Consider the following 16,958-nt stretch of genomic DNA (forward strand, 5'->3'; position numbering starts at 1 on the left):
TAACCCCGGGGGGGGGGGGGGTTATGTACTCTTGATAAAGGGGGTTATGTACTCTTGATAAAAGTGTACATGACTAGCAGGGAGTCGTAAAATAGTATTTTACGACTCCCTCATCAGGCTGATGACTAGCGACTGTAGATATGTCTGACCAGAGAGTCGTCAAATACCGGTATTTGACGACTCCCTGTGTCTGACAAAACGGAAAAAAAGAAAAAAGGCCCAACCCTGCCCTGCCGGCCAGTTATGAGGGCTTACGGGGGTCGCCATGGCAAATAATAAAAATAAAATTGCGCACGTTCGGGCTCTCCGCCTTCTCCGTGAATAAGGGGCAAGTAATTTGTATGGAGGCGAAAAGCTCGCCAAGGCAAGGGCTGGAGACACACATGTACATGCATACATGCATAGCATGCAATCTCCTTCGTCAGTGCCCGGGTATCAAGCAGGGAGTAGTAAAACCAAGAGTACATACTCTTGGTAAAACACGTAACGGTATTTTACTACTCCCTGCTTTGAAGGATTCCCTCACTGATTCTCACGCAGGGATGTAATTGAGGATCCGCATACAGTGTAGATATACAGTGTACTTCGGTAGTTAGAGTTTCGTGGAATAATCCGAATTGACTTTCGTTCATTTCATTCAGCGTCCCGAGTGAGCGAAAACGGGTTGAAATGTTCTGAGCAAATACGGCTGTCATCAAGAGTACATAACCCAGGCAGTGGGGTTATGTACTCTTGCTGTCATATCACATAATGCCTTAATGGTACGATGGGTGGGTCTGCATCATGCCTTTAATGAAAGCACCGCAAATGTTTTACAACGAAATACTTGAAACGAAAGCTTTCATGAACGAGCATTTCTTCAAGAGCAGTCAAAAGCCGAGCCACACCAATCAGAAGTCTGACCAATCATTTTGAAATCCTTGTTGAATCACACCATTCGGGTAGAACCAGGTATTGTTACTTGAAGTACTAGAGCACATGTTACATGCAAAGGGGATAACACTTATAAATAATATATAAAACTAAGTTACTTTATGTGAGGAGCTTTTCCAGAGGCATTGTAGTAAAACTATGAAAATGGTGAGCCAACGGCGGACTGGAGGTCTTCAAAGCAGGTTAGTGACCAGTCCATTCGGTTTATCAGGCAACTTCAAAGTAGCTAGTGAAACTAAAAGAACAAGGAAAGACCGGGCAAAAGACGCACGCGGTGGAAGTAATGACTAGAACTAAAACACTTAAAACACTTAAAAACAAGCATCCACAGAAAGGTATTCTTACAAAAGATACAGTTGATAAGAATCCATATGAGCAGATATCAACAGAGCTCTATCACTGAGTGGGAAGAACGCAGTGGACTACTAGAATGAAAATGCTTTATCGGTAAGTCGCTCGACATGCTAACATGACCAGCTTTCTTCTATGTTGAGCTTCAGTCTGTTTTTAAATTAATTGCAGTCTGTACAAATGCAGAGCAACAAAAAAAGTACTACGTACATGTATGCAGAGACCATTGTCTGTTCACCACACTGTGAACAAGAAACTATAGTAACCCAGCCGACTGTGACCTGGGAACACTTTGCCATGGTCTGTTGCAACATGTACTCAGCGGTCATGTGCAAATTCAGCTACAGACAAGGCAAGAGCGCTGTGTATGCTGCTGTGCTGCACTGTTAGACACGCGTGGCGTTGTCCATGCTGCAGTGAAAATGACCTCAGCTTGGTCATCATGTTAACATCTTCACAGTGCGGTGAAAATGATGCACCCGTCGATAGATAAGAACCATGAACGTTGCCGAAGTAACGTGGCCGGGCAAGCAATATGTGGTGATTGTTGCTCAGAGTATGTATATGCTGCTGGTTCAGTGCAGCTGCAACTAGTAGTCGCGATTCCTCAAACATCATATACCCAAGATGATAGTCGCAATGAAAATGTAGCTTACGTGGAGGGCCGATGATGCTGTGGAGAAGGATGTTATTGGCGTGGCTATTAAACTTGTGGGGGCACTGAATATCAAGCATCGGTTCATCCAGGCCACAATCAGTGGCTGTCACTACAAGGGGGACGAGGAGTCTTTGAAGCTGAGCAAACCAGAAGGACGTGCGCCATTGTCTGTGGTGAGATCATCATGGACATCTTCCAGTGCAACCCTGTACACAAGAAATAAAGATACATGTAGGTGGAGGGAAGACAAGGGGTGACAGCATTCAAACAGAAATCTGTGACGTTAAGCTGTAGTCCAAGTGAATAGGAGTAGATTTAGTACTCCATCAAAATTACTGCCATGGCAGGGGCGTCGGAAGGTATTTTAGTGTGGTACGGTCAGCCACCTGAAGTACAATTTACTCATGGAGGGGGATGGCTGAGCCAAAAATGTTGGAAATTTAGAGCCCAAATCAGTGCATATTATTGATTCACGGGGTACTTGAGGCAAATAGTGGTACGGTCAATACCGTAGTGACCGTACCGTGTGCGACGCCCCTGCATGGGTAACACAGTGCTGTAAAAGAACTTAAAGAAGGATCGCTACAACAGTTGTTGCGGGTAGTGTTACCATGGAAATGCCATGTTCATTTGTAGCAAGAAGGAGACACGTGTGTGTGTGAGTGTGTGATCCCCGGTAGCCTAATCAGTAGGGCATTGTCCCGGAAAGACAGAGGTACTGGGTTCGCCTTCTCTTGCAACATTGGCGCCTGGCAATGGCTCAAACCCACGACCCATCGCACCCCCCCCCCCCCCCCCCCCGCGAGTAGGTACGGCGTGAGGACACAGCCTGTTCGGGCCGGGGAGCAGCGTAGCAAGAAGGAGCCACGGGTGCGTGTGATCCCCGGTAGCCTAAGCGGCAGGGCACTGTCCCGGAAAGAGAGAGGTGCTGGGTTAGAATCCTGCTTGTGGACTCTTCTTTTGCAACACATTGTACTGTAAAAGCAGAAATTTTCGGTGGTGTAATATTTTTGGTATTCTCCAAAATCGGCGGTTCGGTGGAGGGAATTTTTTTCGGTAAAACCCGTTTTCCAGGTAAGTGTACTAGTACTACATGTATACAGTACAGGTTGTACCGAAATTTTCGGTGCGTTTTATTTTCGGTAAAAATTGTCGCCACCGAAGTTACCGAAAATAAAACACCACCGAAAATTTCTGCTTTTACAGTACAGTAAAATCTGTCATTACCATGGCAATGCCATGTTCAATGCACAGTAAACCTGCCAAGGCGACCACTCCGATAAGGCGATCATCTGTTCAAGAGGACCGCTGCAACCGGGACCAAGGGATGTCATATTATTTCCAGTCAAGTGACCCTGGACAAGGAGACCACCTGTACACGGGGACATTTGTCAAGCCCCTTGAACCGTCGCCTTAGACAAAATTCACCGTATTCTTTATGGTACATATGAAATGTACCCTTGTGAGAAGTTCAGGTTCATTGTCTTCTCTCAAAGAGCGTTCCAATGTGCCCAGGCGTGTCAAAATCGGTCGCAAAGAGCCGAAATTAAAACATAGAACATAGAGATGCAAACGGAGCATTGGAACTGTGGGGAAATAGGTAGTTTCTACCTGTAAATCTGAAAAATTCCCACAATCTGTTTTGGCTCAGGTTGAAAATAAGTTACACTTTAGGAGCAAAAATGTATAGGCATAATCCCACCATTCGGTCGGGTTTGAGCCAGGTTTTGACATAGAAATGAACACAGAAGTGGCACCTCTGTCATGCTCAGATGATGTATAAGTAAGGGTCCAATAAAACGCACTGTACAGTCACTCATCCTGAACAAAAGTTATTCATTTGCCAATACCCCAGGGTTCATAACTTGAGTACCGGGAGCAGTGAAATACTGCATATTTTGAATGGAAATACGCCAGTGACAAGCCACTGTGAGCAAGGACTTACGAGTACATGTCTGCATCGTTGAGGAGTAGCTGAGAGTCAGAGTAGCTGGTCGGCTCTTGCAGCTTTGGAACAAGTATGACAGTGGGTATGCTAAGCACAATGCAGATCAGGATCAGTACGTATATAGTGTTCTGCAGGAAAGATTGGAGCAAAAGAAAATCAATCACTGGATGAATGTTTTTCTTTGTTTCTCATTTTCCCAGTAGAAGACACTGTACGTATGGTTTCAAATATCATGCTTCAGTATCACCAACACACAGTTAACTCGTGGCCCGGAAAGAGGGAAACATGAATGCAGCGAAAGGGATTTCCGGTCTCTAACCACTTTGGTGGAGGGTCTGATCTACTCACCTCCCACCACTTTAGGGGCTGCATCAGTAGTTACTTGCATCTATGCCTTGATCCCCCGATGGTGGTGGCATTCCTATGGGCGTGGAACACTCACTGTAACTAAGGGCATGTTCGATTGGTAGGATCGGGATCCTGATCCACTGGATCCGCACCCTTTCGATTGGTCGAATCCGGATCCGGATCCTTCGGATTTGGATCCGGTCAACCCACCTCGAGGAGCAGGGTTGACCGGATCCAACGGATCCAAACGTGGCCTTTGTGCGTATATGGCGGGTAAAACTCATTTTTGTACACATTGTTGTACGCACACATGGATCGAGATAGAGCTTGTTGACTTTTTGTACAACTGGCACGGCGAGTATGACTTTTTATTACTTCGTCAACATGGCAACAGTCAAGGCCCAAAAAAGTGTCCAGTTGACTCTGAAGGATCCGACGGATCTGAGATCTGGATCCCGATCCCGATCCTTACCAATCGAACATGCCCTGAGTATCCTGAAACCGTCAATTTATTTATTTATTTACTTTTTTATCACAAACACAAAGCAATAACGGTTACAAGTCAGCTGAGAAAGAATTATCATGTCATCTTACAAGTGGCAGGGAAGGTACGATATTGTAAACCGGGAAACGTCTACACCGGGTTTTAGTTCACGAGTTGCGAGCACAAACAAAGTAGGGCTCAAACAGTTAGTCAGATTAACCGGTTTCAGACCGGTTTTGAAAAGATAACAGTTATTTAAAAGGGGAAGTTAAGCCTAAAATCAAATTTTCACCAGTTGTAGTCTTCGGGGTGCTGAGTCGAATGGTCTTGGTCCGAGGAAGCTGAGACGCTGCCTTCCTCCTTTATTCCCAATCGAACTAGCGCACTTCCACCGAAACTGGGTGACTGCGCCCTACTAGATGGGGATTTGTATGCAAAATGTCACTAAAAGCGCTATTTCGTTCTTAGAAAAGCACGGATGACCGCAATTGGCCCATATGTTGTAGTCTTTCGGACGCTGAGTCGACTGGCTTTGGTCCGAAAAGGCTCCGATGCAGCGTTCGACCCTTATTCCCAATCGAACATGGTTGAACAAGCGGTCACGTGCTCCTGCGTACACCAGTCACCCGGTCACCGCGCCAGCATGCAGGCGACAACTTTCACACCAAGGTTCAACTCAAAGGTTCAAAGGCTCGACTCGAGTGACAGAAACTCGCCCAAACATGCTGTAAGTTGTAGCCTGCAGGCACGGTGACCAGGTGACTGGTGGACACAGGAGCACGTGGCCTTTTCGGACCAAAACCACTCGATTCAGCGTCCAAAAGACTACAACATATGGGCAATTGCGGTCATCCGTGCTTTTATAAGAACGACATGGCGCTTTTAGTGACATTTTGCATACAAATCCCCATCTAGTTGGGCGCATTCACCCAGTTTCGGTGGAAGTGCGCGAGTTCGATTGGGAATAAAGAAGGGAGCGTCTCAGCTTCCTCGGACCAAGACCATTCGACTCAGCACCCCGAAGACTACAACTGGTGAAAATTTGATTTTAGGCTTAAATTCGACGGGGTTCGCGCACCGGGCAGGTCAAGAACAAGGAGCCGTACAACTCCCTGGTCAAGAACCACCTTTCCGCTTCCGTGGGACGCCACCACCCCATGATCAGGCGTCAGATGCGGCTCCTAAACGGTGGGGGAGGATAAATCAGATCCACCAACCAGAGGCCAAAGGCCTCGATCCCATTTGCCACATCCATGTATTACTCATGCCAGGCCACGAGTTCCCAATTAACTGTGGGTTGCAGCACGGTTGGAAAAAATCCTTTTCTGCTTAACTTCCCCTTTAACCGTTTGTGTAAAGGTTACGCTGGTACTTGTTCGAGTTTTCAAAGTACGCATTTTACCGAGTTTTGGCAGTTTTACAACCTATCGTGTACGTACACATGCATAGATGTACACTACATGCATGAATGAGCATGCAAACATGTGCATGTACCGTAAAGTACCGTTGATCCGCCCCCCACGCCATGTCGCTTCCCAGCTGGGTTTTCGGCAGGGGGTGGGAATTAGATCAAGGCTGTCAAGTGCAGTACGATGTACAACAACGTAGAAGTTCAGACTCGATGTGCTGGATTGTGCACATTTTCATCCTCGATTTGCAAGTACAGCAGTGCATGTGTCGGTTCAACATCGTATTTTCGTTGTATACGCCGAAGTCGTTTCACAGGTAGAAAATCAACAGGGGGGCGGGAATTAGAGAGGGGCGGATCAACGGTACTTTACGGTATTAGTAGTGTATTCAGGGTTCTAGCCAGGTCAATATAGTAGGGGGCGGGCATGGGAAAAAGTTACCCCATGACCCATTTTTTCCATAGTCCAAAATTGTCTTGCCATGCAAAATGTAACATACAGGGTGAACCCCGACTTCACCCCTCACAAATGTGCCTTTATGAGCCCTCTAGTAATGACTATCGACTGTATTTTCGTTGAATGGCGTGAAAAACACAAAAATCGGAAATGAGTAGGGGGGCAGCACTTTTTCACAGGGGCGCGCGCAAACGGAGTAGGGGGGCGCTGCGCCCCCCCCCCCTTTTGGCTAGAACCCTGGTATTATAGGTGTATTTATACTAAGACCGTACAAAACTCACTACGATATTCGTATTTCCCGCTCCTTCACCATAGCAATGAGAGCCAATCAAGTATAGAAGAGCGCATGCTCCAGTGGTTCTCTAGTTCTAGTCTTCGTTCTCTTCTACTCTCTTGTCTAAACACTTTCTACCATAATATAATTATTCAATACTACAAAACCCTGTGTTCCGGACATGTGCGGGGACTTCGTTTAGCCGGGAGCTAACACTGGTGGCAGCGGTGGGATTCGAACCCACGCCTCCGGAGAGACAGGAGAAGGGTATCATCCAAGAGTCTATCAGTCCGTGGGCGTCTCCGATCGTTTTGGTCCGAAGAAGAACGGTTCCGAAGAAGAACGGTTCCTTGCGACTTTGTATAGACTATCGCAAGTTAAATGGTGTCACGAAGCCTGATGCCTATCCGATTCCTCGGGTGGATGATATGCTATATTCGCTGTCTGGCTGCATGTGGTTTTCGTCGCTCGATCTCGCATCTGGGTATTGGCAGATTGCGATGGATCTTGCAGACCAAGCCAAGACCGCGTTTACTACACCATTGGGGCTGTACGAGTTTATGGTGCTGCCGATGGGGTGCAGGAATGGTCCTGCCACCTTCCAGCGTGTCATGGAAGCTGTTCTCTGTGGCCTCTGTAAAGCTGCTGCTCAGCCTTTTTGCCGTGTCTTTTTTGATGATGTTCTCAATGCGAGCGATACATTGTCAGGCCAGGTTTTGATTTTGACGAGGGGATTTGAGCGTGTACGTTCTGCAGGTCTCCGGTTTAATTTGGAGAAATGCTCTTTTTCAGGTTGGATGTCGCGGTCCTTGGACACCGTGTGTCGGCCGACGGAATTGCTCCCGATCCGGACAAGGTTTCCGCGATTCTTGCGTGGAAGACGCCGAAGTCAGTCACGGCGGTTTGGTCTCTCTTGGGTTTCGCTGGTTATTACCGCAGATTCATCTGTGGGTTTGCGCAGCGGTCGGCCCCGCTCACTGCTCTCACCGGAAAGAATGCTTTAACTGTACATGTCCCAACAAACAATGCTGCTCAATGAAATCCGATGGCATGAATCAAGTTTGCACCCTGCACCAGTTCACATCCCATTGTTCTCTTCTCAGGTCTACGGCTGCATACCACCAGGGCTGAACAACGAAAATCACTTTCGTTGCAATCACCGTACTGCCGCGCAGTAAGGTACGGCACCTGCATACTGTCATACACTTAGCGCGTGTATACCTGAGTGTCGAGACCAATTTCCCGTACTCCGAAAAACTTGACGTTACCACTTTTGCGCAAGCTCCGAATCAACTGGTTTTCGCAGCCTTTTTCGTAGTTGCCTGATCAGTCGAACGCTACAAAACTTCGTTATGGGCAACCACTCTAAAGAGCTACTGTAGGTCCACAAATTTTCAGCCCATTCAAATTTCGGCCTCCCAGGGCTAAAACACATTTCGGCTGCAACAAAAATTTCGGCCTGTACTGCTGCTGCCTGTATACACTGTCACACTGAGCCTTGCAAAAAAAGTTTCGGCCAAATATGACCGAAAATAGCCGAAAATAAATATGCACCGAATATTTGTTGACTTTAGTACAGTCGTCCCTCTCTAATCCGGCACCTTTGCAGCGGCATTTTCTGCAGTTCATGCACGTCATGCACTGACCAAACTGATATTTTTTTTGCTCGATGGGCCTTGGCACGCCGCTTTTTTTCTTCTTTTCTTAAGCCTCTATACGGGCAATCACAGAACATGATTTCACTGGCCTGACCGCGGCAACAACTGCAAAGCAAAACAAAACAAAAAATGTAAATAAAAATAAAATGAAACTTTACAATCTGCACACAATGACAACTCCATTTTTGAGATAGTCTCTGTTGATCAGTCAGTATCCGTTACCCGTGCTAGCTACAGTCAGTTTCAAAAAGATTAGCAATCCTGGCGATCGCCCGGGGAGTTTGCCGTCTTACCGTATGCGCGCTCGAGAGCTGGCTGGAAAAACTCACTGTGAACTCGAAGAAATAATCCGCGCGAAAGCATGAAAAATGACAACTCACTCATGTTGGTACATGTACGTCTGGTTTACAACAAACGAGTTATTCCTCGATAGCCTCGTATCGATATGGAGTCAGAGACATGTCGAAAGTGTGGTAAATGTTGACGAGCGGGATGGGTCCCAATTCGTTTCGTGCCTAATTTCTTTGAGCTGCGATGCAATTTACTCTCACGATGTGACGAAAACGACATTGACACAGACTCATTCCCAAGGCCATGACTTGGCAAAGCTATCCGTGTGACTTCGACGACATTTTGAGAAAAGCAGACGCCGTGAAAGCTGATAGAAGACAGCGTTGACTCCTAAATTCAAATAAATTGGCGATCTTGAAATACTAAAATAATTCTCAAAGAGAAATCGATCGATCGATGTGCCGTTGTATTCAACAACACGTAGCTACAGCGCAATGACTTCCGTGTTCACTCACACCGTTTCAGTGTTGTGGTTGTGTTCACATGGCGTGAACCAGTCAAGTGTCAGTAAGTTCGGCAGGAAACGCGAGCTCCAACAACAACAAGTCGTTTGGCGCAGCAACCTTCTTTGGCTTGTACTTTTTGTACCAGCGTGATCACCAAAACAATGAAAAAAAAAGTTTGACTTGAAGATAGTTTGGGATTTGAACTCACAACTTCATGGTCAGCAGACAGCATTCATAACCACAAGGCCAAAAAGGAAGGGATAAATCGTGGGTTTTGATAAAAAATCGATATTGACATCCAGGGCAAATTGTAAATCATGGGAAAAGGCCGGAAACCTGGCCGAAATTCTAACTCCTTAACGGCTGGTCCAATTGTTCCGAAACCTTCACAGAACAATTTGCCGTGTCCTAACAAGCCATTCTATGTATTTTGTTGTCCAAATTTCCCTTATCTTCATACTTTTTAAGACCAAAACCTGATTGCTAATCTTTTTGAAATGGACTATAGTTGCCAACAAGGCGGGCTTCAGCAACAGGAACATCTGGAGAGGCGTCATCCATCCCCCTATGCCAGGGACTGATATACATGTAACTGTGGACTGGCACGGTATGCGATGTACAACTGCTGGATTATAAATCGAATTATGTACAGTTCGAGCGATTTGTTGCAGAAAATCGCTGCTGGAGCCAGAATTCAAGTGCCGGATTAAAGAGTAGGAAATGAACTGAAAAAATCCGTTTTGCCAGAAAGTGTGCTGGTTTGGAAGGGTTCTGGATAAACAAGTGCCGGATTAGAGAGGGACGACTGTACTCGTATGTCATAATAATAATAATTATTATTATTAGAGTACACACTAAGTGAGTTCCAATGTGCGTACACACTCATACTAGTACCTCGTTTATCTGGGCGGTCCGGGACCGGGCATTGCCCGTAACTTTGAAATGTCCATTAACTCTGAATCACATACATTTTGATGTGGAAAGGCCATAGATACGGCATGTGGTGTCACTATTCCCACAAAAAGTGACAAAAGAGCAGCAGTACTTCCACTGAAACTCCCCCAAAGGGTGCCCGGTAGACCGAAGTGCCCGTAACTTCGGGGTCCGGACAACCATGGTATGAGTGAAGATGTAATTTTAAATTCACAATCACCAGTACATGTACCAGCGCTGAATCCACACATCAGAATTCTATCAGGGGAAATAACCATCAGGGCTTTGTCGAATTATGCGAAAGGTCATAAGGCGGGTCACTCTTGATAGAACTAACCAGTCCAGATGCCGTATATCCACATGCTGTATAGACTACACCATCCCAGATGTCAGCCACTGGACGACAGTTGCCCAGCTGGTTTGAGATCTGTAGAAACCAGAAAGGAGAATATACATTCCAGCTGTGTTTGGCACGACTCGCATAAAGAACATGCAGAAAAGTCACAAGCCCGAGTGTCTAAATTCAAATTTGACTCGTGGGCTACTACCAACCCCACTCAACACTGAAGAACACACATCTTTGCGAACAGTTATGTACGAGTGAATTCGAGCCCCAACTTGCTAGAGGGACATATAATTATCCAGACATGTATCTTCAACTAAACACTTGCACGTATGTCAAACTGTTCGCATTGTCATACAGAGAGTTACGCTGTGCACTATAGACAGAGATTCTGTGCACTCTGAACTGGCCAGTACGGCCATCGAGATGGCCAGCGCTGTGTACAATGAACTTTAAATTACGCCTTGCTAACTTCGGATTATCAGCAGTAATCCGACGCGTTTCAATGTAAGCGGATTTCGGGGGACTTCTAACCAGGTGGACATGCCCAGTTCGAGGTTTGAGTTCTCCGACATTGTCGTGTGGGAATCGTATCGACTGGAATCGGTCCTGGAAGAAAGTGATGTACATGACTATACACATGACGCATGCACATATACAGACACGAAGGCACTCCTGAATACTGATGAGAGTTGTGCAGCGCTACAAAATCATCAGTATAACTTTAGTGCGGTTACTGACCATATCGATAGAGTAGTGGATGAATGTGTTAGCCCAGGAGTAAAGGTTACTGACGTAAGACTCCATCAGCTGTGAAACAACAGATTAATACAACAAAAGCAGGCTATTAGTAACGTTATAGCTAATGCACAACAACAGGCATAAATCCAACAACGTGCGCGAGAACTGCACCAAGAGATGCATGGTGGGCACATGCCCTCAGCTGGCTTGTACACTTGCAGGGCATGAATGGCTGCTTGACTCGGAGAGTGGAGGAGCAGACTATACACCAGCAAGTGGATTTCATCGGCCAGCACTGTCACATACATGCCGCATGCATTGATTGGTTGGTACGCGGAGAAGTAAAATTCACAAGCTTCATGAAAACCGTGATCGGGAGGCAGGAGGCAATCGATTCAAGTCATGTTCGGAAATGGAAGGACTTTCCCACCATGCTACAACCCACAGTGGGTTGAACTGTGTGGCAGACGGGGTTTAACTTGTGTGTGGGTGTGCGTGTGTGTGTGTGTGTGTGTACAAGCAGCTCTGAGACCTATTCCTTCGCACCCACTGCAAGCTGTCACACCTGCCGCCAGAGTTTATTAGAAGGTCACTGGTGCACAACGGCAAAGGTCTGATAGACCTGATACCAACACAGATAGGCAAGTATTAAGGCAGTGTGACCCATGACTGTACAGCACAGGCTGCATTTCAAGCACCAGCACCGTGATACTGTAAATATACAAATTTTCGGCAGATATTTAATTTCGGCTATATTCGGCACTGATGATGACGAACCCGGAGCCCAGTTTGCTCACGACAACGTTGATCTTTTCTTATTGTCAACTAACTTTGATAACTCATCGCGAAAGCAGAAAAAAATGCAAACCTCTCACGGCTGAGGTAAAAAAGAACTCCCTTTTCATTATCAGTGCAAGAACACAAATAGTAGTGAAAGAAAAACATAATACAGCAAGGCAGTCGCGGGCACTCCATATGTAGGACTCAGTGACCAGTCAAGGCCCCGTGACCAATCACGGTCCCCGTGACCAGTCAAACAGTCACAAACCCCCCATGACCAGTCACAAATTAGTTTACCAGTCCCAATGCCCCATGACCAGTCACAAATCACCATACATGTACATGTGTAAAGTACACAGTTCGTGACTGCTCGCAGGGTGCTTCGTACTGCAGGATTTGTTGTGGAAACTATAATTCCCTATGAGCGGTCACAGAATGCAGTTGTGACCACTATAATTCCATGCGAACAGTTACATGCGGAATGTACAGTTGTGACCACTCTTTCTCTGTGAGTAGTCACAGGCAGAATATAGGTATTTCTGTATTACAAGAGAGATTGGAGGCTTTGTCACAACTCTGAGTTTCACGTATTACTACGATCGTCAGGTAACTGATGGCTCCTAAACGGGCAGCCTGAACATAAGAGGGAGCAAGGTGGGAAATTCTGAGGGGTATCATAGGCGACGGGTATCATAGTGCAAGAGTCAGGTGCAGGCGTGAAGTTGCCAAGTCTTCAGACTTGGGGCTATGCAGCAGCAGTTCCAGCGTGAATGACATAGAATAGAGCTGGAGACCACACATGCCCACACCATTACACGCACATACACCCATACTCTCTCCCTTTTCTCACATACACTCACACGCGCGCGCACACACACACACACACTCATTCTCTAAATCTCTCTCTCTCACACACACGCACATATGTCATTCATTCTCTACATCACACACACACAAACACACCTGGCCTGGTGTACAGCTGCCAAATGCTTAGCCACGCCGCCCCCGAGACAGGGGGAGAGTAGAAGAGAGAGAGTTTGAGACACACACACACATCCACACACACACACACACACACACACCTGGCCTGGTGTACAGCTGCCAAATGCTTGGCCACGCCGCCCCCGAGACAGGGGGGAGTAGAAGAGAGAGTTTGAGACACACACACACACATCCACACACACACACACACACATCCACACACACACACACACACACACACACATCCACACACACACACACACACACACATCCACGCACGCACACACAAACACACACACACACACACACACATTCTCTAAATCTCACACACACACACACACATTCTCTCTCTCTCTCTCTCTCTCTCTCTCTCTCACACACACACACACACACTCTCTCTCTCACGCATGCACACACACACACACACACACACACACACACACACTCACACATGCGCGCACACTTACTCACACACACACACACACACACACACACACACACACACACACACACAAATAGGCAGCGGGACTACCAGCTAGATTCACGTGACCTTGCGGACAAAATTACGGAGGTAGAACTTGTTTTCATGACGACACTTGGACACAAGTACTTCTGTATTATTATTTTATCTCTTTTCAACCAATCCACAAGCCAAGAAGAGATGCGTAGACGGAAGAACCGTACTGTTGGTGATACTGATCGCAAACATGATTAATTCCTCCAGGCCATTGAGCACCCAATTCTAAACCTTATCTAAGCAAAGCAGCATGCCAGTTCAAGAACATCTCGTCAGACATACATATCGATACAGTCATGTCTGGTGCACTCTCACTAACAAGCAGGCATCGCAGGCTACATTCGCACCAGCAATCAAAAGAAGTTGAAGTGAGTGAATATTTCTATAAAATTAATAATTGGAAGACAAAATGAAGGTGTGGAGGATCGCCCAAAAACACTGACAAGGAGACAGTAAACGGTACACAGTACTCGTATGCATGTACTTATACACGTTATAGCAGCACAACGAGAAAGACCATGATGCATCATGTTGCATCAATAAATTTTACAGAGTTATATTGGGAGTAGAAATGAAGATGTGTTCGAAGCAGTAAACTGCGTAAGCACTACGTTGAGCCACAATATTGAAATACAGTTTCCTGCAGTCAAAACAAGACACTCACACTTCTCTGGTCTAGTTCGCCATTCTTATCGATAAACATGACTTGATTTAATTTCTTACGATGGTCCTTGAGAATGGATCTATGATGTCTTGAATAGATGTCTTCCTGAACGACTTCAACTGAGAGGCAGTTTCAGTTTCAACAAGTTTCAACAAGCTGGACATTGTTTTTCTGTGGAGTCTTCCACAAGAAAGACAGAGCTACACACACGAAGGTGCTTGATGTACTCAGTACCTTCTTGGAAATGAACATATTTTCATTTCCATCTTCATTATATTTTCGTCTCTGCATCGTCGACGATGTCCACTTCTGACTCCGTAATCTTGTCACCCATCCTCTCCAAAAACACAAATCGAGTGCTGCTTGCATGCTGGATCAGTTGAAGTCAGTCTCTGCTCTAGCAAGATCGGCATGCAAAAATTACATGACTGAAAATATTCCGAAATAGCTTTTCTGAACGACGAAGTTTGTTCTTCAAATATGATGAATAGCACAACCTACTAGCCAGAACGTCCTCTCAAAAGAGATTCTATCTGAAGCCTGCAAGATTTTCGACCACCCTTCGTTTTGGAGAGGAGCCCACACACACCAGACTCGAGCTACAAGTACAAGTAAACTACGCGGAGATCGAGAGTTGATCGAAATCTTTCTTGCTCACTTCTGAAACCTGTGAAGGAAAAAAGTATGCTGAACGCGTGAATGCCTACAGTTGAGTCGTAATATTTTGACGTGGATCCTGTGACCGTTCACAGAGAAAGTCGCGGCAGTTTGTGACTGGTCATCGGGATTCAAACTGGTGTGTGACTTTATGACTGCTCTTCGGGGATTTGTGACTGTTTGATTGGTCACGGGGATCGTGATCGGTCATCGAGACGTGACTGCTCACTGAGTCCTACACATATCTGGATCTAGTAGAGTACTTGAGGGTACGCTACAGTGAATGACAAATCTAGATATGGGACGAATCATCAAAGGGATACCGTAACAGATAGTCTAGATCTATAAAGAGAAGAGTACAAATAAGAGAACAAGCATGCACAATGGGTACACACACACACATACACTACGCTACGGAGGGGGAAGGAGCAGCAACTATTGCTATCGATAAATGTAACTACTATACACGAGCAGCGTACAAAGCTTGCAACACGGACATAATACACGCGCAATTGTTGCATAGTAGAACAATGCCCGTCACGCACCAAAAGAAGCAGAACTAAGTGCTAAATAGAGGCTCTTCTTATCAGGCACCGACCCAAAATGCCTAAATTAAAACGCCGACGAAATTTTTCACAGCATCTGTCGCACTATACCATGCCCTCTACCCCACGCCGAAAATAAATCGCCGTCGAAATGTCAAAAATCGTGAAGTGCCGAAATTTTGCAGCGCCGAAATTTTGTATATTTACAGTAGCACGGTACTGGAGCTGCTAGCCTCAATGTACATGTAATTCAAGCCTAAGCTTTGCGTAACTGCTGTCCACTCAAGCCCAAGAAATAAGAACAGCTCCCGAATGCAGGGAAAGGCGTCCCCAAAACACTTCCAATGCAAGCAAAGCAGGTCAGGCAAGATCAAAACACTTCCTGCCAGATTGAGACCAAATGGCAAGGCCAGTCTTAAAAGCCGCATACAGCACAGATGCACTCAGTTAGTTACAGTATCCATGAAATATGTAGTATCATCTGCTACCTACCTCATTCACCAACTGAGGGGCCTTGGCTTGCAATGTTTTGCTGAGGTTATCAGCCGAATCTAGAGTCTTCGGAATTTGATCCTTTTCAAGCACAAAGAGACATGTCAAGACATCATATTGCACGGTGGAAGAGCTGACAGATGAACACAAAGACAGTTAGCACATGCTAATGCTGCCATGCATTTGGTAAACAGATACATGTCACCAGTACAATCACACCAGGCATAACCTACGCAATACAAACAATTGTCAATGCTTGCATGCAGATGTTGCTACTCATTGATCCAGATACTGTAGCATTACTCACCACAGCAGAATACAGGATGTTCTTGATGACCTGAACTTCCCTGCACAGTTTCTCCTTCAAAGCAGAAAGACAGGAATAAAAACATGATCTTTGTGACTGGCCGAATGTCGTTATTCGCGAGGTTGACTGTATAACTTGTTCTATGTTGTCTACTGTGTGTGGCAAGCTGTGCACACTGTGTATTGAGCACCACCGCAGCAACAGTGCCTGCCTGTGTGTACTTCGAAGTAAACATGGGACTTTAAAAGTACACATATCAGCACTTTGATTCGGCCACTGGGATTTTAGATATGCAATAATCTGCCCATTCTCTCCTCTCTGCCGCGAGCTGTAAGAGCCCCTCGGTCTGAGAGTACTGGCATACTATCCGCAATGGCTGTTCTTTCCTGCCAGCTACCCCCAGACTGTGCACACCCATGGCTACTGACATTGTGAAAGCGATGCATTCGAAACTTGCTACATTTTGGTCTACCCAATAAAGATATTGTCTAAATTTCCGAGTTTACCTCAGGATGTCCGTATTAAGGGGCACCTCCCAAGCCATCCCGTGGCATCTACACCTTAACCATTTACCGTCCGCACTCAATGCATACAGAGAATTAAACCGTCTAAAATTTTACCAAGCCAAAATCTCAAGTCGACCGATACTGTACATATGACATGTACATGCATGCGATTTTCG

The 16,958-nt window shown here is 46.0% G+C and overlaps 1 protein-coding gene across 1 annotated transcript in view; it reads right to left on the reverse strand.

Annotated features, from left to right (window-relative positions):
• Positions 1-906: 906 nt before the first annotated feature.
• The window catches only part of LOC135806448 (uncharacterized), a 38,334-nt gene continuing 22,282 nt past the window's right edge, over positions 907-16,958 (reverse strand). The window contains exons 17-22 of the mRNA XM_065320635.1: positions 16,277-16,330; positions 15,970-16,050; positions 11,334-11,402; positions 10,587-10,676; positions 3,888-4,018; positions 907-2,148 (exon numbers count right to left, since the gene is read on the reverse strand). Of these exons, the coding sequence (XP_065176707.1) occupies positions 2,052-2,148; positions 3,888-4,018; positions 10,587-10,676; positions 11,334-11,402; positions 15,970-16,050; positions 16,277-16,330 (522 nt within the window). The 3' untranslated portion in view covers positions 907-2,051. The remainder of the gene's footprint in view (positions 2,149-3,887; positions 4,019-10,586; positions 10,677-11,333; positions 11,403-15,969; positions 16,051-16,276; positions 16,331-16,958) is intronic.

The sequence above is a fragment of the Sycon ciliatum genome, chromosome 1 (assembly GCF_964019385.1).
Source record: "Sycon ciliatum chromosome 1, ocSycCili1.1, whole genome shotgun sequence".
Taxonomy (NCBI): domain Eukaryota; kingdom Metazoa; phylum Porifera; class Calcarea; order Leucosolenida; family Sycettidae; genus Sycon; species Sycon ciliatum.